At 31.6% G+C, this 26,286-nt stretch overlaps 1 protein-coding gene across 1 annotated transcript in view; it reads left to right on the forward strand.

The window, feature by feature from the left end:
• Window positions 1-26,286, forward strand: part of LOC106686254 (uncharacterized) — a 61,896-nt gene that overhangs the window by 22,198 nt on the left and 13,412 nt on the right. Inside the window, exons 3-14 of the mRNA XM_014429443.3 lie at window positions 3,165-3,323; window positions 3,791-3,892; window positions 8,144-8,272; window positions 8,442-11,903; window positions 15,513-15,679; window positions 18,528-18,681; window positions 19,961-20,093; window positions 22,320-22,405; window positions 22,476-22,622; window positions 23,259-23,355; window positions 23,456-23,620; window positions 24,270-24,403. Coding sequence (XP_014284929.1) covers window positions 3,165-3,323; window positions 3,791-3,892; window positions 8,144-8,272; window positions 8,442-11,903; window positions 15,513-15,679; window positions 18,528-18,681; window positions 19,961-20,093; window positions 22,320-22,405; window positions 22,476-22,622; window positions 23,259-23,355; window positions 23,456-23,620; window positions 24,270-24,403 — 4,935 coding nt within the window. The remainder of the gene's footprint in view (window positions 1-3,164; window positions 3,324-3,790; window positions 3,893-8,143; window positions 8,273-8,441; window positions 11,904-15,512; window positions 15,680-18,527; window positions 18,682-19,960; window positions 20,094-22,319; window positions 22,406-22,475; window positions 22,623-23,258; window positions 23,356-23,455; window positions 23,621-24,269; window positions 24,404-26,286) is intronic.

Consider the following 26,286-nt stretch of genomic DNA (forward strand, 5'->3'; position numbering starts at 1 on the left):
TAAATAGAAAAGTAAATTCTGGTGCGTCCCAGGAAGGGTACATTTAGCCTTAAGCTTTGTAGCGACCATGCTACCACAGTTGGTCTCTGCTGTCTGCCGATTGAACCCTATATACTGACGCAATGCTACCTAGCTGCTTCAAGGAGAACTACTAAATCATCAGGCAAACATCATATATTTAAACGTATATTTCTTGTAAATACTTTGATACTATAATTATATTATCATAGTATGATTGATTAATAACAATGCTGTATGAGGTAATATTCTTAAATGTATTATTTGAAGCAATAAATATGTCAATAAAATCTTCTGATCCACTAACAGCAAACGTCTTACACGTAGCATCTCTGGATGGTGATTCCCCAGAGTTGACTAAGTAGAAATTGGCAGACCTGAGTACGAATTTCCCCTCCGGGAATTCTCCTTCTTAGGGGATTGTGAGTTACATTATACATAGTGGTTTATTACTGTATAATGTTATTTTTGGATATGATCATTTATCGTTTCTCTCTGCCTTCTTTGGATTACTCCTACTTCTTATACCTTTTATTCCTTTCGTGAGAATCTATGGCTTGTTCCCGTAGGATTTCCCTACTCCTTCACCACAGCAGGCTCGTAATCTGCAGAGTAATTCTCTCCAGGAAAAAAATCTAGAAGGCTGAGGATTCTCTAGGCCGGGTTATTATTTGAATTTAGAGCTCTAGTCATGTCTAGAGATAGAAGATGGTTTTCAATTTTTTCTATTATGGTCTTCTGGTTTTGCATTTCCTTTATATATAATATATGCATATATAGGTTAAGGTATTATAAAACATGCTACTCAAAAATACTTTTTAAATAAACTCGGATCCAAAATTCGCTTTATCTTTGCTAATAATGGTCAGATTTTTTAAAACCCACTCCAAGTTTGAGTTGTAATAATTAGCTATTGTTATGAATGCGCTCTTTTTTAATAATTAGTCATTCCTAATTTAAATAATTAATTGCCTCTATATAAATTTCGATCAGTAACAGGATGGCCAGACTTAGTATCAGCCGTAATCCTTACTCCCCTTGTAAACAAATACGTAAAAGTATGTAAGGGAGATTCAAATGAGAAATAAAGCTACTGCTTTATACTACTTTATTCCAGCAAGTTTGTGAGTTATTTCAATGTTCCTTATTCCTTTTTTTTTTTTTTTTATTTATTTATTTGTTTTTTAATCATTTTCAACTGACTAAAAGTAAGTGATCCAACAATATCAAATCAGTAAGTGATCTCGTATTTTAGCAATGAGTACCGAAAGCCGCCACTTGATAAAAAAGTGATTTCTTCTTAATTTTTATCATTAAGTGTCCTTTATTTGTTTTATATAATATTATAATTTATATAAGTTGATCAGTTCTCAATTAAAGTAATGGTTGATTCAGAAGATAACCTAAAACTGGATACTATAAGTCGTCTGTTGGGCGATCTCGAATGTGCGGGAATGAATATGTCAGTGAGATACAGGAACCAGAGATTACGTAATTTTGAACGAAGATATTGCTAATTATACACTATTAGATTACCACAATATGTTGTGAATTTTAATCAATTTACAAGCCACTATATCGTTGGGTATAACTGAATGGTTTTCGGTAGAGATAAGAATTTTAAAAAGAAATGGCAAACCATAAAATTGTTTTCCGGTTGGATATAGCCCTGCCAAAGAAAACTTGTAGTTCCAGTTTGTTTCGGGAATGTTAGAAGGGAAATCCCTTAAGATCGTATAATAAATTCTTGCCAGACCAAAAGTAGGGCGAGAGGCTCAAAGATCCTTCCTCTTTCCCCCGCCTTTTGGCGCATATTCTGAAAAAGTAATCATCGACGAAAATGAGATATGAAAAAGTTGCCATACAGGTAGTCAGTCACTTAATATCTAACAATATATCTATAGCATTGTAGCAGGTGAAATAAGCTATATGCATGTGTTTTTTTTCTCTCTAATTCAATTCGCTTAATTCTTTTGTGAAGAATTTTCTTCACTTGCATTGCAGGGCATGCTGGATTATCCATTATCCAATTTCTAGCGGTATTGGTAGAAATTTAATTCCTGTGGTAATTAAACTGGAGCTGTGCATCAATATATTAAACACAACTCCTCAATATATTAAACATGGCTGAAAAGTTCTCATCTTATGTCTACCTACTGTGACCGTGATGGCCTTGGTTTATGTCCTCCTAGAGAAAAGAAGTGCCTCAGTCTAGTGATCTACCAGTTGCAGGCCTACTGAAGACTGCCAACCTCGGATTGTAGCAACAGCTGATTTGGTTATGAGGGTTACTTATTCTACATACTTCACCACCACTAATTATGGTACATCGTCTGCAAAGCCTACAACTGTAGCTCTCTCCCGTATTCTTAACTTAAACATTCTGTTATACATGATGATATGGAGCAGAGACCCTGCCTAATACAGAGCCCTGTGAGACAACTTCAGTGACATTATGTCTCCTGGGGCCAAAATTTGTAGCATAAAATAGAACTCTATCCCTAAAATAGTCTGATAACTCTCATAAAATAGGCTGACACAGCCATAGTCCATAAGGCATCCAATATGCAGGTCCATCTTACAGTGTTAAAAGTATTTTTGACATCTAGGTTGATGATTGATGAATAACACAAAGTACCTCTCAATGTGCTGTAGTTCAGTTTGACAAAGGAGATTCTAAACAACTTCCCAGTGGTTCAAAATGTCTACCATTACATATCTATAATTCTTGGCACAATAGAAAAAATTCCTTTTGTTTATTTTTAAAATCCAGAAAGACAGACAAAAAAACATAAGAAGCAGAGGAGTTGTAAATACATGGTTTTAGCCACCTCCCAGTGTAGTTCTCATGCCTGTTTTATAAGCTTTTGCTGGAAAAATTAGTCTTTTGGATATGAAGGGTTCTACTTGATGTCTCTTCAAATCACATTCGGTAGTGAGGAAGCAAAAAGTAATATTAATGAAATACCTGTAATTTTACTGTTTGTATCCTTTGGATTTCAACTTGAGGGACAGAATAGAATTTTGATAATCTTTCTTCTCTTGCCTTTTAACTAAAAAAATAAATTGTTAATTATGATATAAAAAATAACAAAATATTTATCGATAATAATGCACTTAGTTTCTTAAAGTCATCATATTTTCAGAGTTTAAATGGAACTTACATTGAAGAAACTGAAATACTGAAAGAGCGTGATCTCCAGTTAAAAGATGGAGATATCATTAGCTTGGGAAAACCTTTTTCAGGAGAAATACCAGAAACCAGCCACTACGTATACCGGCTTGTGGAATGTAGTGCACCTCAGGTAAATCATTTTCTTCTAAGGTAGTAGCAGTAATAAATTAGTTATTTAATCATTATTTTGACCTCCAAGTGAAACTCAAATTTTGTTAACGTTTATTCTTTGACTATATTATCAGCAACAAAGAATTGTGATTAGTCACAGTGATACTTAAAATTTTACTAACTTATATTGTCAGATCTCCTTAGTTTGTACCCTTTGTGAGTTCCATGATTACTAATTTAACTAACAAACTATTTATAAAATTGTCATAATTGAAATACAATTGCATGCAATGAAACCGTAATTTTATTTTAAATAATTGTTTTGTTTCATTAATTTACTTTGGTAAAGGTTGTTAGGCTGGCTTTATAAATGTCATTCAAAACGATATCTATTGTTTCCAAATAAAATTACTAATATGAATTAATATAATATTTATTTTGAAAAATTGTTTCCTTTTTATAATGTTATTTCTCCAATGTGGTTAGATGCCAAAAAAACGAAAAAGGACCGCCTCTTTAAGTCCCCAAAATGAAGAACTATCAAAAGGAAGTTGCTCACCTAAGCGGATTAGAGAATCTGTTGAAAAGGTATTGTATTCAATCATATCTTTAACTATATTTTTTTGTTTTAATTTTAATTTATGGTTTGATAAATTAATTTATTTTACTCTTTTAAATTTTTCTCTCTTCTCTTTCATAGCATTTCCTTCTTTCCTCATCTTGGTGATTTCATGGTCCATAAATCCTCTTTTATAGTATGGAATTTTTATTTTATTTTTTATTACATTCATGATGATGTCTCAGATTGAGCCCTAAGAAACATCTCAGATGTCCTTATACTGCATTGTCATGGATCAAACAACTGTAGAAAAAAAAATTGAGACTAGAGAAAAGGTGTCATAAATGCATAGTATATCAATAAAAAGAGAAAAATGCTAATAATAGTGTCATGGTGATCTCACTGATCAAATCTTTTTTCATTCATAATTTTTAGCCTACTTACCATTAATCATTGATAATTTCTTATTTTAAGTTTATAAATCTTAAGATCTTGTTTAAAAATAAACAATTAGCATTAAGAAATGTTAAAATTATGCAAATTACCTGGTTGATGATGAGATCTAAATCTGATAATCTATGAGATCCAAATAGGTTAAAAACTATCTCTGATAAAAATATTAAGTTCTTTTAATCAAAATTACTGACAGAAGTTGACCAGTTAGGAAGATATTAGGGAGGATGGCTCACATCTCTATATAAGGGGTATTCATGATGTTGTGTTAAATGTTAAATGTTTTACCATGTTAAATGTTTTACCATGTTAAATGTTATAACTATAAGATTGTGAGCAGCCCTATTTGAAGTCATGTTAAACATTAAATGCATAAGAGCCCCTAGCGGATTTTCTCAGCAACTTGTTGTTTAAGCCTTTATGTTTATAACCTTCCTTCCAGACCCTCATGTTATTGTTTACTTCAGTTTTGATTTAAGTAATTAATTACAACACGCCTAGAGTGAGTGAAAAGTGGAATTTGTGTGAAAGTTTAGCTTATGAAATGAAATGAAAAAATAACTTTATTCTGGGACATATGTCCCATAAAAATAATTACATGGTTCATATAGTGAGATTTTTATCTGGCGAGCGTTTACAAAATTTGGCGAGTTTTAGTGTGTGGCTACTGCTCTATCTAGACCAGTCACAATCTCTGAGACAAGACTCATTGTTAATAGTATATATTCTTTGTGATAATTTAATAGAAAGGTTCTTGTTATATCCATCGCTGTGGGCTGAAAGTAGACAACCATCCAAGCCAATGTGGATTAAGTTGGCTACTGATTACATCCAGAAGCACTGCCAATAATTGCTTGAGTCAGTAACTTCAAGAGAAGAGAACAGTTTTATTATTATACTATTCATTATTTTCACTTTTAAACGATATTGATAAAATTTTATCAATTCTGGCGAGCCTTTAACTAGTCTGATTGGAGATATGAAATAAATCTCAACTTTCTATGATATTTTTTTCTTCTTTTTTTTGTTTACCTTTTACTTCATTATTTCTGACAATGGAGTGGGTATCAACCTATTTTTATCCAGGGTGGGAAGGTCGTGTTTTCATTTTGTGAGATCACCTTGAAATAAAAGAGAAGACTTTCTCCACTATAGATTGCGAAAGAAATCTGTATCTAACAAAAGAAGACATTGACTAGCATTTAAATCTGCCTCTAGCAACAGTTCTTCTTCCACTTGAATTCACTGCTCCAAAAAAAAATCTAGAACTGACTGGGAGGCATAAATTAAAAAAAAGTCTTGGTCATGACTTGAAATCAGCCATTGCTATAAAAAAGTTATCCAGGAAAGCTCTTCTTTTCATTACCTCAATTTTTAATGGTTGTCTACTTACTGGATACTTTCCTGATACATAGATGAAAGCGGAATTCATACTAATCTACAAGCCTGGTAATAACGCATAAGTCAGCTACTATAGATCCATAAGTTTATTACCCATTGTTGGAAAATTATTGGAATCAGTTATAAAAAGACATCTTCCTTCTTTTTTTTCAATGTAATGTATTATTCCGGGTTTTCTATTTGATCTTCAGTTTAGCCATTCCACTTCACCAACTGGCAAGATTAATGGAATTTATTGTCAATGAATTTGAAATGAAGAAGTACGTGCTAATCTTGTTCTTGAAATCCAAGCATTTGACTGCAATTATACTGATTTACAAACATAATTTATTAAAACAATAAGGAACAAGTTGAAACCTAGGTTCGGCATCTCCTATGCAAGCTGAAGAAAGTAGACTCTAAAGTACTTGTATGATATTCTGTGCTCATTCTTCAACATTTACTGTTAAAATGCAAAAAAAAAAAACACAAATCCCACCACCAGACCTGTCTATGCCAGTACTCCACAAGGTTCAGAACTTCCCACAGATACCTCCCTAGCTATTTACCCAAACCTATACAAGATTAGCGATGCTATATCCTGTCGTTAATAGCAAGTGTGGACTAAAACCAGATATAACTATTTTCATTTATAAAATAATACTAAGGCCATTAATGATGTACGGTTGTAAAGTATTGCTATGTACTGACTCGAGATTTAATCGGGATTACAGGATGATCGCTGAAGGCAATTATCCAAAAATAAGTTAATTAATTAATTTATTGAGTCCTGCAAAACTGTTATTATAATTGAATTCTTTTCCAAAGGCTATTTGTGTGTTTACCAATTAAATACTTTTATATTTATAAAATATTGTTACCATTAATTATATAATATAATAAATGGTGGTATTGGGTTATATAATAGTATATAAACTATATAAAGAGACTAAGTATTTATTTACAATTTATTGCTATGATTAAAATGATTCAGATAAATGGTTGCCATAAAATATCAATTATTACATTATTACCTAATATATATCTGAATGAGTGCTTAGTTGGTTGAATTGTGTGGTGCGTGTATTTAACGTGAGTGTCATCTTGTTTATAAGGGATGTCCAGGTGTCATGGCCCTTCTTACGACTTCGTCTGGTCAAAGTGCATCATGCCCCTCTTCGTTCTTGTTTCTTCTGCTCCTCTCCTGCTTCTAAAGCCTTATCCTCTCTCGTCTAAGTCTTTCTCTTCACTGTCCTTTTTCTGGTCTAGTTGTTCTGCCCCTTTTCTCCCACTTATCTTTTGGGGCGTTACCTTATTGTTGAATCTAATTCCTAATTGGTCTTAGGTGACAGAATGCTCCCTAGGTAGACATCCCCCCTATGCCCGAGAGAGGGTGGGAAAGTTTGACATGTCCAGGAAGGGCCTACACCTACTTAATTGGCTTCTGATCCTTCGTCAAAACCTGTCGTTTTTGTTGTAATTCTTAAGTGTTAGTAGATCTAATAAGGAAGGGACTCATGTGGCAAACTAAACACAGATGTGAACATATCCAAGGACGCAGTAAAAGGTTCCTTGAAAGATATTCCACCAGGTATCAGGGCAGATGACAAAAAACCTTAATAAATGACATATTGTTGTAATAATGGCTAATGCCTTGATACAGAGCAGTATGGGGAGCAGCATTTTGTAGGAAAAGAAAAAATTGTAGGCATTTCAAAACAAGATTCTGAGATTTGCTGTGGAGTCCCCCTGGTTTGTACAAAACGGCCAATAGCATCATGAACTGCAAGTGAAATCGATAGATGGCTACATCAAAAAACGATTTACAAAATTCCACTCCAATCTACCAACAGTTAAAGTGCCATGGCATACAACTTAAGCAATCCAACCTCATCGTGAAGGCTGAAGCACAGGCTGATCCAAGATATCCTATTATAAACTCTTTATTTATTTTTATTATTATTATTTTACTTTTTTTTCTTTCTTCTATTATTAATCTTTGCATTAGTCAATTTTTTATTAATTAATATTAATTCCATAAATATATGTTTTTGTTTGTTATTGTTCTCCGGATTATTATTATTTTATAATTGATCTTTATTATTTTTAATTATAATAGCTCATGGTTGTAGCATTACAAATAGTTAGGGGTATCTATTGCACGAGACTATCTCCCTCCTCCCCATTATCAACTGTTAAAAAATGACTAAACAACTGTTACAAAAACCATGTAAGGCCAACCAGGGCTGATCTGGTAATAAATAAATAAATAAAATAATTATCTTATTAGAAATAAGACACCTTTATCATTTTATTTTATGCTGCATAGACATTCTATGCACTGTTATGAGACTGATTTATTTATTTTGATGTTATGCTAAAATAAAATGTATCAATTAAATTAATATCATTTTAAGATAATTTTCTGTAATTTGTTGAAAGTGCAGCAGGAAAAAGATTCACTAATAAAACGACAGGACTTGACTCCTAAACAAGCAGTTGTTTTAGAAGAGGGTGCAAAGTGTAACCAAAGTAGGAATGTCTTACCTCTAAGTACTTCAGTTGGTATCAATCAGGTATGTGCAAAACTTGAGTTCTATTCATAAAAGTAATAAAGCAATTGATAAAAAGTTAACAAACATAGTTTAAAATAATTAGACAATGTCACCCTGTATTTAAGTTATATTAAAAATGTAAAAAGATTAATGTGTTTATATATATTACTGGTACTTTTTTTTTTATTAGGTATCATCATCTCAAGACATGGAGTGTATTGATCTGACCAATGATGGGAGTGAAAATGTGTTAGCCAATAAATCTTCAAGTAGTGGGCCATTATCTAATGAAGTAAATACCAGTCCTGATTCCAGTGATTTCAAAAATCCTGTTTTACCCGACTCAAATAGCAGTTCGTTTGATACAAAGGCAAAGATACTCCAAGCTGTACTGAAATTGTTAAAAAATCATGATAGTGATAACGTTTTAAAAAAGATTGAAGTACTTTCTGGAGGGGTTGAAAAACTAGGAGAAAACGTTTCTCGTAATATTTCTGTACATAATCAATCCACAGCTGGAAGCAATTCATCAAATGTGAAAAATGAACAAATGATTTCTTCAAATATTTCAGTCTCTATTCCAGATAAATCTAGTTTGTGTCAGCCAGTAGAAGTTACAAATTACTGTCTGAAGCAAAATAATTTGAATATTTTAGATGATGTTAAAGTAAGTTCATTGCAGCCTATTCAAAAGAATAAGGAACAAGTTGAAACCAAAGAAATTTTGGATGAGAATCAAGATGAAATGAAGGACAAGAAAAAATTGTGTTCTGATAAACCACCTACTCACTGTCCTGACATTGGGAGTCCCAATATTGGTTCTACAAGAACTCCTATCCAGTCTGGTTTAAAGAACCCAACTGATGCATCAGGAAACATTCCTAATGACCAACAAAATTATAAACCTTCATTAAAAAAAACGCGTTCTGATTCTTTTACATCAGAAATGGAAAAACTAGATAGTCTATTAAAAGGTCTAAGTGGAAACAAAGAATCTAATGATTCATTAAATCATAATGAAAATATAGTTGCTAATTCAATAAATATTGAAAATGAATCGAAACCCATTGAAGGACAAAATGAAATTTGTATAGACCTTTCAGGCTCTGATGATGATAATGAAGGCCAGGTTGATAATATTAAGAATTTATATAAAAATATAGATTCAACCATTAGAGATTCTTGCTTGTCATTGAGGAAAAACTGTGCAGATATGTCCCCTCTTCAAAAAAGCAATAATGCTGTAATAAATACGAAACAATTAAAATTTTCTAGACAAGATAAAGTAGAAGAAATAAACATTGATTCACCCTTAACAAGCAAGCCTGAAAAAGATAAATTAGGAGAAGCTAACATGGATTCACCCTTAAGGAATAAGCCTGGGAAAGATAAATTAGAAAAAAATAAAATAGATTCACCCTTAAGAAACAAGGCTAAAAAAGTTAAATTAGAAGAAGCTAACATGGATTCACCATTAAGGAACAAGCCTGAGAAAGATAAATTAGAAGAAGCTAACATGGATTCACCCCTAAGGAACAAACCTGAGAAAGATAAATTAGAAGAAGCTAACATGGATTCACCCCTAAGGAACAAACCAGAGAAAGATAAATTAGAAGAAGCTAACATGGATTCACCCTTAAGGAACAAGCAAGAGAAAGATAAATTAGAAGAAGCTAACATGGATTCACCTTCAAAAAGTAATAATTATGAGTCTTCACCTTTTGGAGCTGAAGACAATATTCTTATTAGAATAAAACAGGAAGAGTTGTCTTTAGAGCAAAATGATATAGAGGAGCATATGGTGTTTTCACAAGATATGGATGGTGTTGTAGTTATTGATGAAAGTGAAGATGAACTGGAATATTCTCAGTTGTTCATGGAAGATGAAGCTATTACAGAAATATCAAATGAGAAAAAAAATAATTGTGCTGAAGAAGAATTTTTGTATGAAATGAATGATGATAATGAAGAAATGGACTTGTTTCAATCACATTTTTCCCAGTGTTCACAAGAGCAGGAATCAGTTAAGGTAGAAACAAAGAACAAAGAACCTAAAGAAAAAAACATTAAATCTCAATTGCACTCATTTTATGAAGAGGTTTCAGGTAAAGAGCAAATTGAAGTAATTAAGAGTCCCCGGTCCAGAGGGAAAGATAAAAGGATTCGGGATGTAAGAGTCAAATTGAGAAGATTGGATTTGGAGCTTTTACCAACAGAAGATAAAGAAATTTCAGAAGAAGTGTCCGAATCCAATCTAAAAATTGTCAAATCTGATTATCCAGACCATCTATCCTCAGCTGATGGTTTAAAAAATAATAATGAGATTATCAATTTAAATACACTTGAATTAAAAAAATGTAATGAAAGAAATAATATCAACTTGAAATCAGTTGATCGATTAAAAAAAGGCAAATCAACTGAAATTATTGAATCTGATTCAATTCAAATTGAAAAGGCTCAACCAAGCATAGAATTCTCTCCAAAAAAAACTAAGCAGTTTCCAAAGAAGAAGAAATCTGATACAAAACTGATGACCAAAAAAGTTGGCTTAAGGAAGGTATCAATCGATTCAAATATTAATCACACTGCATCGGAAAGAGATACTGTAGGTACAAGTTGCAATAACAAATTAGGTCTGGAAACATCTGGGAATACATTAGAAAGTGTAACCGTTGAACCTAATGAGAATTGTCCTCCTTCAAATTTAATTAAAAAAGATTGTAATAGGTCTGAAATTAATAAAAAAATTCAAGTAATTGAATCAGTTAACAGAATAGTCAATTTACCACCTCCTGATTCAATATCTGGAGCGAAGTTAGTCAAAAGTACACTCCTCTCTAAGCCTCCAACTGCACGAAAGAAAACTGGTAGACCAAAGAAGACAGAATCAAGTGTTACTAGGGATTTTTTGAATAAGACAAGACAAAAACAAATTATTGAAACTAGAAAAGCAAAACTGAAATCATTAGCTTTAGAAGCAAATTCCAAAATGATTGAAAATGGAGAAAAAGAAAATGCCCATAGAGAAGTTACACCAAGAACTGAACAAAGAATAATAGACGAGGAAAACCGATCTTTGCTTTCCGTACAACATACACAGGATAAATTGCTAGTTGATAAATCTGTTACTAAAACTGGAAGTCCTGATAAAAAAGATGGAGATCTAATTAAGTCTATTGGTGTGGCGAAAATTACTGAAAGAAATAGAGGTAGTATCTTACTTGAAGGTTTATTAGAAGATCCTTGTCGGAAATCTAGAGTGAGGAAAAAAATTGAAAAAGCTAACAGTACAATAGTAAGTACTGAGCCTGTGGCCAAGAGGTCTACTTCTTATAATAAAGTGAAAGAACTATCTATCTCCAAGGAAGATCCAGTTGTACAGGTCTCAAAAGTTGCTTATGGTGGGCTAAAAAGTTGTTTGAAGGTCGGAGGTCAGCGTCTAAGTAATAAAAAAGTTGAATTCGATTTAAAAGCGGATGTGAAGTTATTTGAGTGTGAAGGAATCCTGAGGTCAGTAAATGCATTGGGTTTAAAAGACAAGGCTCCTTCTACTCCCATACCGAAGCCTCTTGCAAGTCCAGCTATTCCGGCTATAACTACCCTAGAAGAAACTTATTTCGACATTGTCCATTGGAATGCCTCCTGGGTCAACGTAAGTACATTTTAAGAAATTTGTAAGTTATTTGAAATGATTGTCAATTTAGGACAAGCATTAAAAATTTTAGACTTTAACTAATCTAACTTTTTATCTAGAGATATTTCTTATATTACTGTTCATTGTGTCACATGCTCATGTGTTCTTAAATATTTGGAGGGTGCAGTTTGGTAAAATTACTTTTAATCTCTTCAAATGGTTTAATTTTTTTATTACATGGTTAATATTCTCAATTAGTAGTATCATGTAAAACTGTTTCATATTTTGTGTAAAATATTTGTTTGAAAAATACATATTACAATTTCATTGGAAACTGAAGATGTGAAAATTTAACTTCTGTTCTACTAAGATTCTTAATATAAAAAGTATTATAATATTAATATAAAATCTTCTTAAATTGTGGTGGAAGATGTAAGAATTTATGGGAAAATATAATTTTTTAGTTATTTTATGTTGATGAGATTTAATTACTTTTTTACTGAGATCAGTTCTCAACCGCTATGGCCCAATATTTTAGAATGTTCAAATGATAATTTTTTCTTTTACATTTCTTTATCAACTCTACAGGACTTATTGAACTGAGAGGTTACTATTTTCATAATAAAATTCTTTTAATTTGTGCAATTGTTAGCCCACAAATTTTTAAATTATTAAAAAAGTGCTGTGATAATAAAGAAGGTGGAAAATCACTGGTTTAGCTAGCTGGATTGCCAATCCTCCAAACCATGAAAAAAGGTTGAAAATAAGTTGTTTTCTAGCTGGATTTTCCCATCTACTGTAAAGCAGTAGATAAGGAATAAAAAAAAATTTCATTTTTTTTATTTTTTAAAATTATATTCTCATCTTACCAACACCCTCATATAAATTTAATCCACAGCCTACAATTTCTACGTTATTATTCACACTTTTAATCCATTAGTGTATCTATAGGTTGTCAAAGTTCCCTCCTCTTCCCTCCTTATACACGATGTTCCTAAGGGATTTCCATTCTCACCAATGTTTTTTTGTAATAATCATGAGAGATAGTTGACTGTGGATGACTTATACGAGAAGATGGTTGGGGGGTGCGGTCAAAATAAAACACAAATAAGTTGAAGTAACTTATTTAATTGTGCCAACGTTTCGGACAGAATTTCTAGCCTTCCTCATGGCTGTTTTTTTGTAATAGTGCACTATAGCATATTTAGGCATATTGTGCACCATGTTAGTGAGGAATTATTACATAAGTATGGTTATTGGTTGATTAAGGGAATCTCCATTAATGGGCCAGTGGATTATTTAGTTATGCCTAAGAGTCCAATATGTGGTCGATATCAAACATAGTGTATATTAAACTTGTAAAATTAATATATCTACAAATCATGTGATATATTGTTTCATCTTATATGTGATAAAATCTCTATTGATAATTTGAGGTTGTTTGTGCCTGTGTTTATTGAGTTTACTGCAATCAGTGTGTAGCCCTGTAACTTTTCTGAATTCCTGTCCATTTGAAGTACTATTCAGCTTTTATTTTCACAAAATTTTTCTTTAAACATCTTAAATGTTGTGTTTTCAAGTATAGCTTGACTTCTCTACCATTATTTTAATCCTTTCTGAGTAGCAGAGGAATATGCCATAGAGAGACTCTAATGTAACAGGAATGCACATGCAGTCTTACCTTAGAAATTGAACAGCTTCTTTAATGTCTGGTTTTGCAAAGTGTCCTGGCACCCATTTAACGGTTATGTTGTATTCAGCAATGAGCATGTAGTAGGGTTTTTGAGTGCTTCGATTGCCTTCTGGATATTGATGTAACCACCTTTTTTCTGATAGGGAGCTGGCTAATAATAACAACTACTTCAGATTGAAATACTATGGTATATTTGCCTAAAGAACTATCTTCTGTTTTCTTCAGATGTCTGCCCCTGAACTCTGAGCTGTGTGAGAGCCATCTGCATATCATTTCACACTACGATTTGTTATGTTATTTACACTGTACTTTGTACCTGTGAACTTTCAGATAAGAACATTAGAATGCATTACAAGCAACTTGAAAGGCTTAGGTACTGAAATAGTGCTGTACCTAGTCATTGACAGTCCTTTGGTTAGATTTTTATTCAAGCAGATGTTATTATCCTTACTTAAGAAGTACTATGGCAGCACTCTGGATGCCGCAATTTCACCATTATTGTTCTGTTTCCACATTCAAGGGCCTACTTCTGGATAGTGCATGTGAAAAGTTTTCTCTTCTGGGCTCAGCTTTTGGATCCATATCCCTATCAGCTATTTCCATCTTGTTCTGTCCGAAACATCGATCCTTGTTATTTTATCATGTAAAAACTCTTCACCAACATATCTAGGAGCTCTGCCAGAGGTTTGGATGTTTTGCATATCACCAAATACCTCCTCCTTGCGTCTATGTGGTGGTTTTATATTTTTAATTGTTTGAAGGTCTTTTTACTGTAGCTTACTTATTCCTTGTCCTTTCAGGCTGTTCGTGCTGGATCCAGGGACTCTTTAAATAATGAAGAATCTCATGTCTATTTCTTTCATGTATTGGAGGTTGTAACTATAGATGACCTCTGTATTGGCATTCTGTTTTCTTTACCTCTTTAGGAAAGAATGATCCCACTTTTGTGATTCTGACAAGCTCAACTGCATCACCTTTCTCAATGACAATGTTGGTCATAACTCTTGACATTTAGGTCATGTAGAGTGTTGTTGCAAGACAGGATGTAGCCACCCATATTGTAGCTAGTTTCTAGTGGAGGTTTGTCTCCTTGTTGTATATATCATTTTGATTGTTTATCAGTGAGTCATTAAGTACTTCATACAGTTCCCAAATAGTTGAGTCTGTAAATAATTACTAGCCAATATCGCAGCCCTAGGAGTGATGGACTATGCCCCTGTCATCCGTGTTACTCTCTGAGGGGGGTACCTTGTGGAGGTAACAGCAGGCATTGTCCAAGACTCCCATAAGTTCCTCACCAACCCTTTTCTTTGCTTTTTTGTCTTTATCCTTTCACCTTTACCATATGCTCAAGGTGCATTAACTGACTTGTGGGCATTTAACCATAAATTCCTGCTAAATGTTGAGGAAACAAAAACTATCCTTTTTGGTTCCAAATATTTTTCTTTCAGTCTTTCTCTCCTTTCTTTACTACATTCCCTACCCATTTACTTCCATAGCTTAGACTGAAATATTGGTGACATCTTCACACTCCACACTCTAGAAATAATGATCTTTCTTAAAGCACTCAAAAATCTATCTCTATTCTTTTCATAGTTCCTAAGATTCCCTCATTCCAAACCCCTAAAGACCTGCCTATTCTATGACTCCTTTCTTATTTTCCCACCCTTACTATGATTCTCTAGTGTTCAGATGCAATAGTTCCATTTGGTTCTTTGAGATTTCGCTGGCACTCACTGTCTCTAGTCAGTATGCAAAATTTTGGTTACTTTGTGACCATGAAACTTCTTAGGATGTCTTTCTTTTTCAATTTTATTGAACAAAAAACCTCTACCTTAAGTATTAAGAAGGTGGTGATGGTGTTTGTTAAAAATTATTTTTGCTGTCATTTCAAACTTTTCTTTCTCTGGATCACTATGTTTCTTATTTTTTAGGAAATCAAAGTAATTCCTGGAGAACCTCCTATTCATGAAGAAAGATATAATGGCAAGGATGCTTATGTTTCATACAAAGATTATAAGCGTTGGTTGTACCCTCTTATGATGTATGAACTTTGGGCCAACATGTGTAAAACGATGGGTGATGAAGATTCTAACAAGACGTATGTATCATTTTTTTTTACTATAATGTTTGCAATATGGGTCAGTTAAACATGTTTAAAAAAAAATTAAAATCTGCACCACTATCTGAACCCATGAAGGGTCAGGAGTTCAGTACTTTGTAAGGAAGTATTGTCACTAGATCAACGGTTGTGCAAGGAGGTAATTTGGTCAGAATCACAATGCTCGACTGCCAGATTTTCACCCAATTAAGGGTACCCAATTTATGAGGTTGGATGGACCTCAGGAGGGCTCCAGAACCTCTAGGATTGAATCATGGTAACAAAAACTACAGGGTAACAAAAACAATTTTCTGCCCAGCCGGATTCGAACTCAGGTCGTTGGAGTTAGCCTTATCACACTGCCACCGTAGTCCCATTGACAGTATCTATCTATATATCTTTTTTTTTTTTATTATCTTTATTGGAATTTTCAACTGCAACTGTACATAATTATACATTTAGTAAATTTGATATATATTATTATGGAGTGTTACAGGCGTGTAGAGAAACTACCCATTGGTAATACTCTAATGAAGTTTTTAGATTAGCAGGTCTCTTGGCCATTTTCTTTTCTGGTGCTTCGGAGGATTTCAGGAATGGAAGAGGAAGCAAGGTTAGAAACTAGTGGGTTTAGATGGTTAGGGAGTTTATAATGGAAGGAATGATACTTGGTTCGGGCTAGATCGGTTACATATGGAACATTAAGGTCTTTACGTATGATTTTATTTGTGACAAAGTAAGGAGCATGAAGGATTTTGGATTGTAAGGATTGGATACGAGAGGAATTCGAAGGTTTAGTGGAGCACCAAGGCTCAACTCCGTATGTCCAGATTGGCCTTATTACAGTCATGTAGATCAGTGTTTTGTAATGAATTATAAGTTTTGACCGTTTGTCTAGTAAGTGCTGTAATAGTCGAAATCGATGTGCAGTTTCCTGTCTTTTCAGTCTTGTGTGAGGTTTCCAGGTCAGTTGTTTGTCCATATTTAGTCCAAGGTAGCGGATATATTCAACTGGGGTAAAATCAACATTGTTGAGACTGTTGGGCAGTCTGTAGGTTTACAATGAAGGGTCATTCAGGAATTCAAAAATGGTTTGGGAAGAGGAAATCTGGGAGGTTATAAACATGTCTAGGATATCAGGGCATTTTTTGGGAGATGTATTCCAATAAGTAGGATTTGCGGGTGAGAGAATAGAATATGTATTGGAGTTGGAAACACGAGATAGGATGTTACCACGGGAGTTAGATGTTCGGCATCCCCATCGTTGGTGTTTATTGGAACAGATGGGTGAGGTGGAACTGGTAGCAGATGTTGTGGTGGTAAATTTACCTGTAGGGGTAGATGACGGGAAGGAATTTGATGACGTGGAGGTTGAGTTTGAGGATGAGAGGAAAGAGGCTTTGGTTGAGGAGTCTGAGGTTGGGGCTGTCATTTCTTGATGGTGATCTCGTGGTATGTCCGGATTGAGTCTTCAGTTCGATCCAATGTTTTTGAAGTAGAAGGCTGTAGTTCAATGAAATGACCTGTTTTTTCCAAGTTTGGGAAAACATTTAAATTTTGGGTTTCAGGCGGCAGAGTGCGAGTGTGATCAAGTCCTTTTTGATAACATGAAATGAGACCTTTGCTTATGGAGACTTTTGTAAACTTCACAGCCTCTGTAGCTTGCTGGGTGGTCTTTTTCACAGAGAGCACATTTTGCCGGTTCATCTTTTGTTTTGTGGCAGTATTCAGTTGCGTGTAGTAGGTGTGGTTGAGGTGGCTGGTTTAGTGGCTGCAGTGGTTTTACTGCGAGTTTTGGGTCATTCATTTGTATTCTTTATTTTAGCCGCTTTATTTTTTTTTTTTTTGGGTGAATTTCCCACTGAACCGGGGCCTGCGTTTCTATGGCATTTTGAAGTGTATGTCTCTTTAAATATTGCGAATCCGTTTCGCTTTGTTCTGAAATCAAGGTCTCTTCCTCTGAGTCTTCACACGACATATTTTTGTCCGAATCCATATTAGGAATTGGAATAAAAATATATACATGTATATGTAAATAATTTTTAAAAAATTCACAAACAAAAAAAATAAATAAAATATTTATAAAATTATATAAAAATATTAAATTAAACAATTTTTAAATAAATAATTATAATATAAAGTACAACATTTTAATTACTAACTGGTGTCTAATATTTTAGAAGAGAAGTATTCCAAATATTAATTACACTCAAGTATTTTGGATGAAAAGTATTTTAATTACTGTTTACTGTCAAGTATTTTAGAAGAAAAGTATTCCAAATATAAATTACACTCAAGTATTTTGGAAGAAAAGCATTTTAATCACAAACTACTGTCAAGTATTTTAGAAGAAAAGTATTCCAAATATAAATTGCACCCAAATATTTCAAATACAAACTAAGTAATCCCAAGTATTTTGTATTTGAAATACTGATAGTTTTCTCTGATTTTGAAATTCTCCTAAGCATTATTTAAAGAAGTATTCTAAATAGATTCGAAATATAAAATACTAGTTTGTGTTTTGTTTGTTAAATTGCAAAATATGTTTTATAATTTGTCCTCTAAAATACAACTTATAAAAATGTATTTTGAAATACTGCCCAACTCTAGTTTAGAGCAACATTAGTAATGTTAAGAGAGAATACATGGAGTGTTCTCCATCAGAATACATGTAGTGTTCTCCATCAGAATGTATTCTCAACTCTCATTCATATGTTTCTGCTGTTAGTAATTTACTGGTGTATTAAATTCGCTCGAAATTTCTTTATTTAACTTACTGTTCCATCCAGTGTTTATTTTTTTTAAAAAAAATTTTTAAATTTTAATATATTTTCTTTTCTTTTTTCAGAGGAAGAGCATTTGATGGTATAGTTTTAGATTCGCTGCAATATGGTGTTCATTCTTCAAATGGGAAAAATCTATTATTGCTTAAATGTTTTTTTCCTCTTTATGGAAAACAAGCACAAAGTATGGTTGAAGCTATGGATATTTTACTAATTAAGGTGATGAATTCTTCTGTTGTTTTATGATTGAATTATTGATTTAGATTTTGTAGTGATATAATATTAATTAATAATGAGAAAACGTTTAGATATAAATAGTTGTCTATTTCTCAACTGTTCAGTTAAAATTAGTTCAAATAATTTTAACAATTTGTTACCAAATGAAATAACTCCCTGAGTCATCAATGTCATCTTTTTTATGTTTAGTTGTGTTTCTACTTGAACCATAATACTAGTGTTATCCCATCCTCAGAAGTCTCTTTAAAGAAATTGAATGAGGGTCTTCCTAGTTGGCCAGTGTCTCTTTTGTAAAACTCATTTAATAAACCATGCACAAATGAATAAATATTAACCATTCACTCTCAAAATCATTAATAAGGTTTTCTTAAGACATTGAACACAGCTTTGCTATCAATTAATCTTGGAATCCAGTAGCATTCTACCTGAAAAAAAAATAATAAAATTCCACATGGGAAATAATCAAAATTAACTATATATTATGTCGACATACCAAGGTATTGGGTTGCTGAACTCCTGAAATATAAGATCTTGAAGCTTGAATTTTTACTCATATTTACTTTGATACAAGAAGTTAAAGGACCTAGTTTTCATTGCAATTGATTTCATCAAGCCTAGAAATAACACTTCAAAAACATTGAGGACACTGTCCACTACTCATGTTGTTGCAGCCAACATATTGTAATAATTAATTTCATACTCCAATGTACCACAGTGTATCTGTTATGGTCGTAAGCATTTTATATTAGTGTATTATTATTTGTGCTAGAGATATAAATAACACCATTATTGTGTACATACGCCGGCTCAGGCACTTTTATCTCTCTAGTCGGTATCAGTTGCTAGCAGTCTGGCGAACCCTAATGTTCTATTCTTCACGTTACGGCAGGTGGACGTTTTACAATCATTTTCCATAAGGACAGCAATTATACACAGGGGCCCTATCACCCACAATGATATAAAGACATTTTTATTTTATGTCGCTAATGTCACAACCAATATTTTTTTATTTTTAATTTTAAGAAGAATTTTAATTTTGTATTTGTCAGGAGAATTATTGAGTTCCTTTTATTTAATGTATATATATATTTTTTCTTTCTTTTCCAAAGGTTTTTATTTTGTTATGTTAAAGTATTCAAAATACAATAAAACAAAATTTGACTGTACATTTCTTTTACTAGTATTTAATCACAGAAATGAGATTGATGTAAACATAAATTACCATTATTATAACTGTCAAAACCTGAAATTTTTGTTATAGGCTTTGTCAGCCTCTGAAGGGAAACGTATTTGTTTCGTTATGTTTGGTCTAGTCTATTCAGCTGTAAAAATAAACAGTTACAGAGATACTTCTGATCCAGTCGCAAGACATTACCTGACTACTTTAAATAGGAGTATGTATTGTAAAATTCATATTAAATTGTGACTTTGAAATATGTTATATATATTGTGCTTTTATTTTTGTTTTTTTTATTTAATTTAATAATAATAATATTTTTTTCTTTTACTTTGAATGCATTTAATAATAATCTATCTTTTCTCTATTTTCTATTAAATTGACTTTATGTAGTATAAATCTATTTTAATTTGATTCTAAAGGAAGAACTTGTTTTAAAATTAATTAAAAATAATTATTTAAAATTAAACTAGGTTTATTTTCAAATAAACCAAAATTATATCTTTACAAAATTTTTATTACATAGAAAATAAATCAATACAAAGATATAATTAAATTATATTAATCTTACTCAATTTAAATATCAATTAAATTAGTTAAAATTCAGTTTGTGAGACTTTTTCTTTTCTAAATATTTAGCTTTGTTGCTTTTTGATTCCAGGAATTATTTGAATCTATCGTGTTGACTTAAATAATAAATAAATTATCCTAGACAAGAAAAACCTAAATCTTTGGCAATTAAAATTACAAAGTATTAAAAATTTAAAAAATCATTAGTACGTGTTACAGTATTCCATTTGAATTCCTTGCTTGTTGGGTTGGCTTCTTTTTGCATTCTTCTGTGTAGATTTTCACTTTAAAGATGAAACTAGTTTTATTTAAATTTCATTTAGTTTATTTGACAGTTTATATTTTTAGTTCTTTGTATTTTAGCCCTCCAGAGTGGGGTGAAACATTGGCTTATAATAAATAGTTTTTTACTATTTGAGTTATTTTTGACAACACTCTTTCTTGTATTTTAAAAAATGATTTTAATATTCAAAATCACAAAATACCTAAACCATGCAAATAGATTTAAATATATTTACTCTTAATATGTATCCAAATGCAATGGAATACATAAAATAATTCAATTTATCTTAAAAGAAAATTATTTATAAATTGTAAATAATAATTATAGTACAAATATGAAACCTTTTAACTCTTATTCATTTAAAGATATTTTATCATGACACAATTTAATAATTACACTCTACTTTTTGATCTAATATTCAATAGTAATTTTTTTATTCTCATTTATATGTCTATATCAATGTCAATATTTTATTCATGGGTTGCAATTCACATTTTGGTTTTTTAGTCGAGGAAGATGATCTGGGTGGGGTCTAAAAGTAATAGTACAAAACGTTTATGTTTATTAAGTGCCAACATTTTATTTTATTTTTTTCAAGGTTTGTCACACCTCTACAGCCCCTCCAATTTAAGTTCGTGTTAGAAAAGTGTGGCTATGGTGAGGAAGGGGGAGTCTCAACTTTTTCGTTTTTCTCACCATTTTCTTTTTATTTTAAGATCTTTTTGCATCTCTACAGCTTCTCTAATTTGATTGATTGGAAATTTGTAAGTTAATTAAATTGGTGCCTGAGAAGTACGTTTGGAAGGTCAACATTTTCTATCCTCTCCTCACCATTTTTTCAATTCTAAAAAATTAACAAAACAATTGAATGAGCTTTTATATAACAATAGGAGGCAAAATGTAACCTAACTCTGCTCATCACTTTTTTTTGTTTTAAATTATGATATCACATTTTTATTTATCTCAATAAATTAGTTGTCCTCATTAAATTTAAAGTGAGTTCAATAAAAAAGTTTTCTTTTTATTTGAAAAGTTTGAAATTTATAATTTTTTGAGCTTGAATTTTTGAACTTATATTGTTCCTTTAAGGAGAACAGATTTGGAAATCTGATGCTCTTTCTAATTATCCTAGAAGAATGCAATGGTAATGTGTATAAGGTTTTGTAGGTGCTTATAATAAAAATGAAATGGGAAATGATTGACTTCCAAAGTAGTATTTATTTCCAAAGGATTTATTTAATATTGTACAGTTCGCCTCGATAATTGAGACATTCATTTGTAGAACATAGTAACTAAAATTTTTTATGAATTGAAGTTTTGGTATCATCGACTTTTTTGATTCTGATTTCATAAATTATGGGAAAAAATCTTCAGGAAATTTGTTTTCTTAAGAGAATAATACTGATATTTAGTTATGTTATGTGACTTCTGTTTGAACGTAAAACATTTAAACTTTGTAAAGGTTTTCATTTTGCCATTTATTATGTTTTACAGGTGGTTACCTCAATTATTAAATTATAACAGTCAATTTTGGAATTGTTTTTAAAAATTAAATATGTAATTTTCTTTTATTTTTCTCTTGTTTTGCAGGGCCTGATGCTTGTGCTTATTTTGATATCATTATATATAAAAGCCAAAAAAAACAATTAACTACTGGTTTTCAGCTTAGGATTCGGGTATGTTACTTTTCTTCTTAATAATCGTATTTTTTATTTTAAATTATTAATTTCTTTCTTTTTTTTTCAGCCGACATACAACATGATGACTGAATTACGGGAATTTGAAAGTCTGATTAAGTTAGCTAGTTCTCCTTTGTCACATATTATTATCGATCCTGTGACAAACAATTCAATTTATTTGCAAAAGGATATGAATAATAAAATTGTCACTAAGGTAATTTTATAATCAGTGTTTTTGATTGGCATGATTACAATTTTTCGCTTCAAGCCTGTCATTTTCCTGCCCTGTTGTTCATTTCATTCATATGTGGCTCATTGTTTTATTTCTATGTATTACAATTATGGGTGCTTGACTGTTAGTGATTTATAATAATTATTTTTTCTTTGTGGATCAGTCAATATAAAATAATCAGTATATGCTTAATTATATCAGCTGATTCACTGCCCCCAACCATGTGTATCTTTTGGGTTTGAGTGATCTCTCCTCTGGAATTGAAATATGGTATTCAACAAATGAACAATGATATCAGATTTAAAGCAATTTTTGTTATGTTCCAAAAAATAAAATTTATATGTATGTTTGTTATGTTTTATAGAATGAAACCAAAAATTTAAAATTTACTTATCATTCAAAAGTCACATGACAATGTTGCAACATTGTTCTAAATTTGTACTAATTGGAATATTTTAAATTATGTAAAAAAAATCAAAATTATTAGCGAAGTCCGTCAATATTTTACTGTTTGACAGCTGGCACAAAAGGGAGTTTTTTCATTGTATTATTTATTTTATTTGTATGTTTAATTAATGTTTTTCATTATAATCCTAATTTATTGTTAATGTTTTGTAGTACCCATTGAATGAAGAACAACGCAAGGCCATTTTATGTACTACCCAGTCTGTCTTTGCCAATAAACCAAGTATTAGTCTGGTTCATGGTCCTCCTGGTTTGTTATTTATTTTATCCTTTATGTTGTGATATTTTATCTTTATTTTGGTTGATATTAATTCCAAAATAATTGATAATTTGTTTTCTTTTTTAAATAGGTACGGGAAAAACACAAGTGATTGTCTCTATTGTTGAACAGTTATTGTACAGGTTTAAATTAAAAAATAATTATAAAAGGAAAAAAATTCTAATCTGTTCACATTCAAATACTGCCATCGATGAAATATGCCTAAGATTATTGGACATACGTCAACAACTGCCGAGTAAGTGTAATATCTTTCTCGATTGTTTTAGAAATAAGTTATTTTTTTTTAGATGAAATTATAATGTTATAGTAATAATATAGTTTAATAAGGAAGAAATTGTGTCATTCACTAAATCCATTTTAATTCCATAAGACTCTTCCAGTTAAAGGATTAATTTAGATGAAATTATTTATTTTTTGGAATTACTTTTTGAACAGTTTAATTTCTTATATTACACTAAAAATAATCGTGTATTCTGTGCCTTTATACTCCTTTTTTATTTTTAATTATGTTAATCATTTAATTCATATTCTCAGCATAATGATACTGCTAAAAAAATGAATAGTGGGAATATTGTTGATTTTAGATTAGATGTAATCAAGTTGATGAAGTTAGTTAAAAAGAAAACAACTAGTATGTATAATAATGCTTATATGTAATGACAATGTTCCAGAACTTTGAACTCGTTGCTCTAATGAAGGCCTACAGCTTAGTTTGACATTCCAATATTCATTAATTGAGTAATATACTTACTGTATGTGTGCCTTCCTTTATGCAACACACACACTACCAACTTTTTGATCTAAAAAAAAATATATTTTTATCCTTTTTGACTTATACTTTGTGTTCATAACAAAAATATATTATTAAATATATATCTTTCTAGGAGATAAAAGATTTAAATTAACTAGATATGGTCGTAAAGAAAGAATGCATCCTAGAGTGGCCGAAATACAAACTGCAACATTAGCTCGAAAAGAAGTAGAGAAAAGAAATTTAAATGAAGACTTCACTCTGGAGGTTTGTATGGTCTAATTTTATTATTATAATATTAGCATTATACTTTGTCTTAATTTAAATTTTCTTGTTTTTTAATTATCTGCTGATTGATATTGGTTTTTCTAATCATGTCTCACCATGGGGAGAGGGTAATATTTCAAGGATGATTTTTTTACTTTTGGCCAATTTCTTGTGTTAAAGGCTAAAAAAAAATTATTCAAAACATCAACTAAAGCTTGAGTTCCCCAACCTGTGCCTGTGCCTCGGCCCACCTGAAATCACATTCATCCTCGGGCACAGTTGAACTTGCCTGAAATAACCTGTACCAACAATTACTCTGGCAACTTGCTCTTTCTGTAAATTGTTATAACTTTCATTGTTATATTACCCAGGGACTCTGTTTCTTATTTCATCGTTATAAATTAGTTTTTATGCTGTAATTTCCAAATGTGTGTTTCAAGTATATTGTTTTCATCATCCTCAAATTATGAAGCAGTGGACAATTTTTTTATTTTTATTGATACTTTTTTTTTTATGTACTTCTTTAATTATTTTTGCCACAAAAGCTGTATTGAATGACCTATGTAATGACAGGAGAGTAGGTAGATATTTCAGTAATTACAAAACAAAAAACAGCAGTCTCTTCATAAATCATATTAGTTGCATTAACTACCTAAGAACATGGTAGTAAAATACAATAGAAGCACATTGGTACCTATTAACTACCTAAGGACATAGTAAAATACAATAGAAGCACATTGGTACCTATTTTAATAGCAATTGATTATCAATGAATAATGAACATACTTTGGTTGCAATAAATTAAACAGGTACTAGTTAGTACTTAAGTACGTAATGGCAATTATACATATACATTATAATTTAGAAAATAATAGTAATTAGTCTAATTTGGTTGGTAACCATAAAATCACAGGCTGGTCAATATTTTCCTCAAAAAAATTTGAGTTAACTGTTCAGGAAGAAGGCAACTCCATTTTTTAGTCTTTGTGCAATTGAGAGATGATGACAAACTGGCCAAGGGTAAAAACATGTGACAAGATGAGTTGATGACGTTTTTGGAAGTAATGGGATGGTCGGAAGGAGTAGAGGGGGTTTGACCCTTACAGTTCTCGAAGTTTACTGGGTAATTCAACCCTCCTTCCTACATAGACAAACTGAGTGACCGTGTACATTTTGACGTGTTCAGTTCGAACAGTTTTTTCCGAAGATAAGGTCTTTTCAATACGTTCACTCCTGACTGACACACCTCTAAGGTATAACATAATATATTATACTACTACTAGTGCTACTACTACTACTACTACTACTACTACTACTACTACTACTACTACTACTACTCATACCAAGATGATACTCTAACAAACTTGTTACAACCAGTAACAATCCTCCCTATAATGAGCAAGGTCTTAGACAAACTAATCAATAACAAACTAACACATCTAACAACTAACGAAATACTTCATTACAACCAGCTTAGTTTCATGCCACAAAAAAGCACAATTGATACAAGACCAAAACTAACATGCAAAATACTGTAATAAAAAAATCAAACAACTAACCAACTAGAATTCAACACAGACAGGACAAAATGTATGATAATTATGAGAAAACATAAATTATCCAATTTTAACATTAGACGTCACTCTACAATCATGCTACAACTAACAGAAACAATGACTTATCTAGGTCTAATATTCGACAGGAGACTGAACTGGAAACAACATACAGACATGGTTCTAAATAAAGCACTATTATTACTAATTTGTTCCTAAGATCACCACACAAAACTGACAACATAACTAAAAGCACCCACTATAAACTGACCCAATTCTTTACAGAACACGGACCAATCACGCTGCCACTGTGCTCCCATATATATAATT

The sequence above is a fragment of the Halyomorpha halys genome, unplaced genomic scaffold (assembly GCF_000696795.3).
Source record: "Halyomorpha halys isolate HHAL.00 unplaced genomic scaffold, Hhal_1.1 Scaffold801.1, whole genome shotgun sequence".
Taxonomy (NCBI): domain Eukaryota; kingdom Metazoa; phylum Arthropoda; class Insecta; order Hemiptera; family Pentatomidae; genus Halyomorpha; species Halyomorpha halys.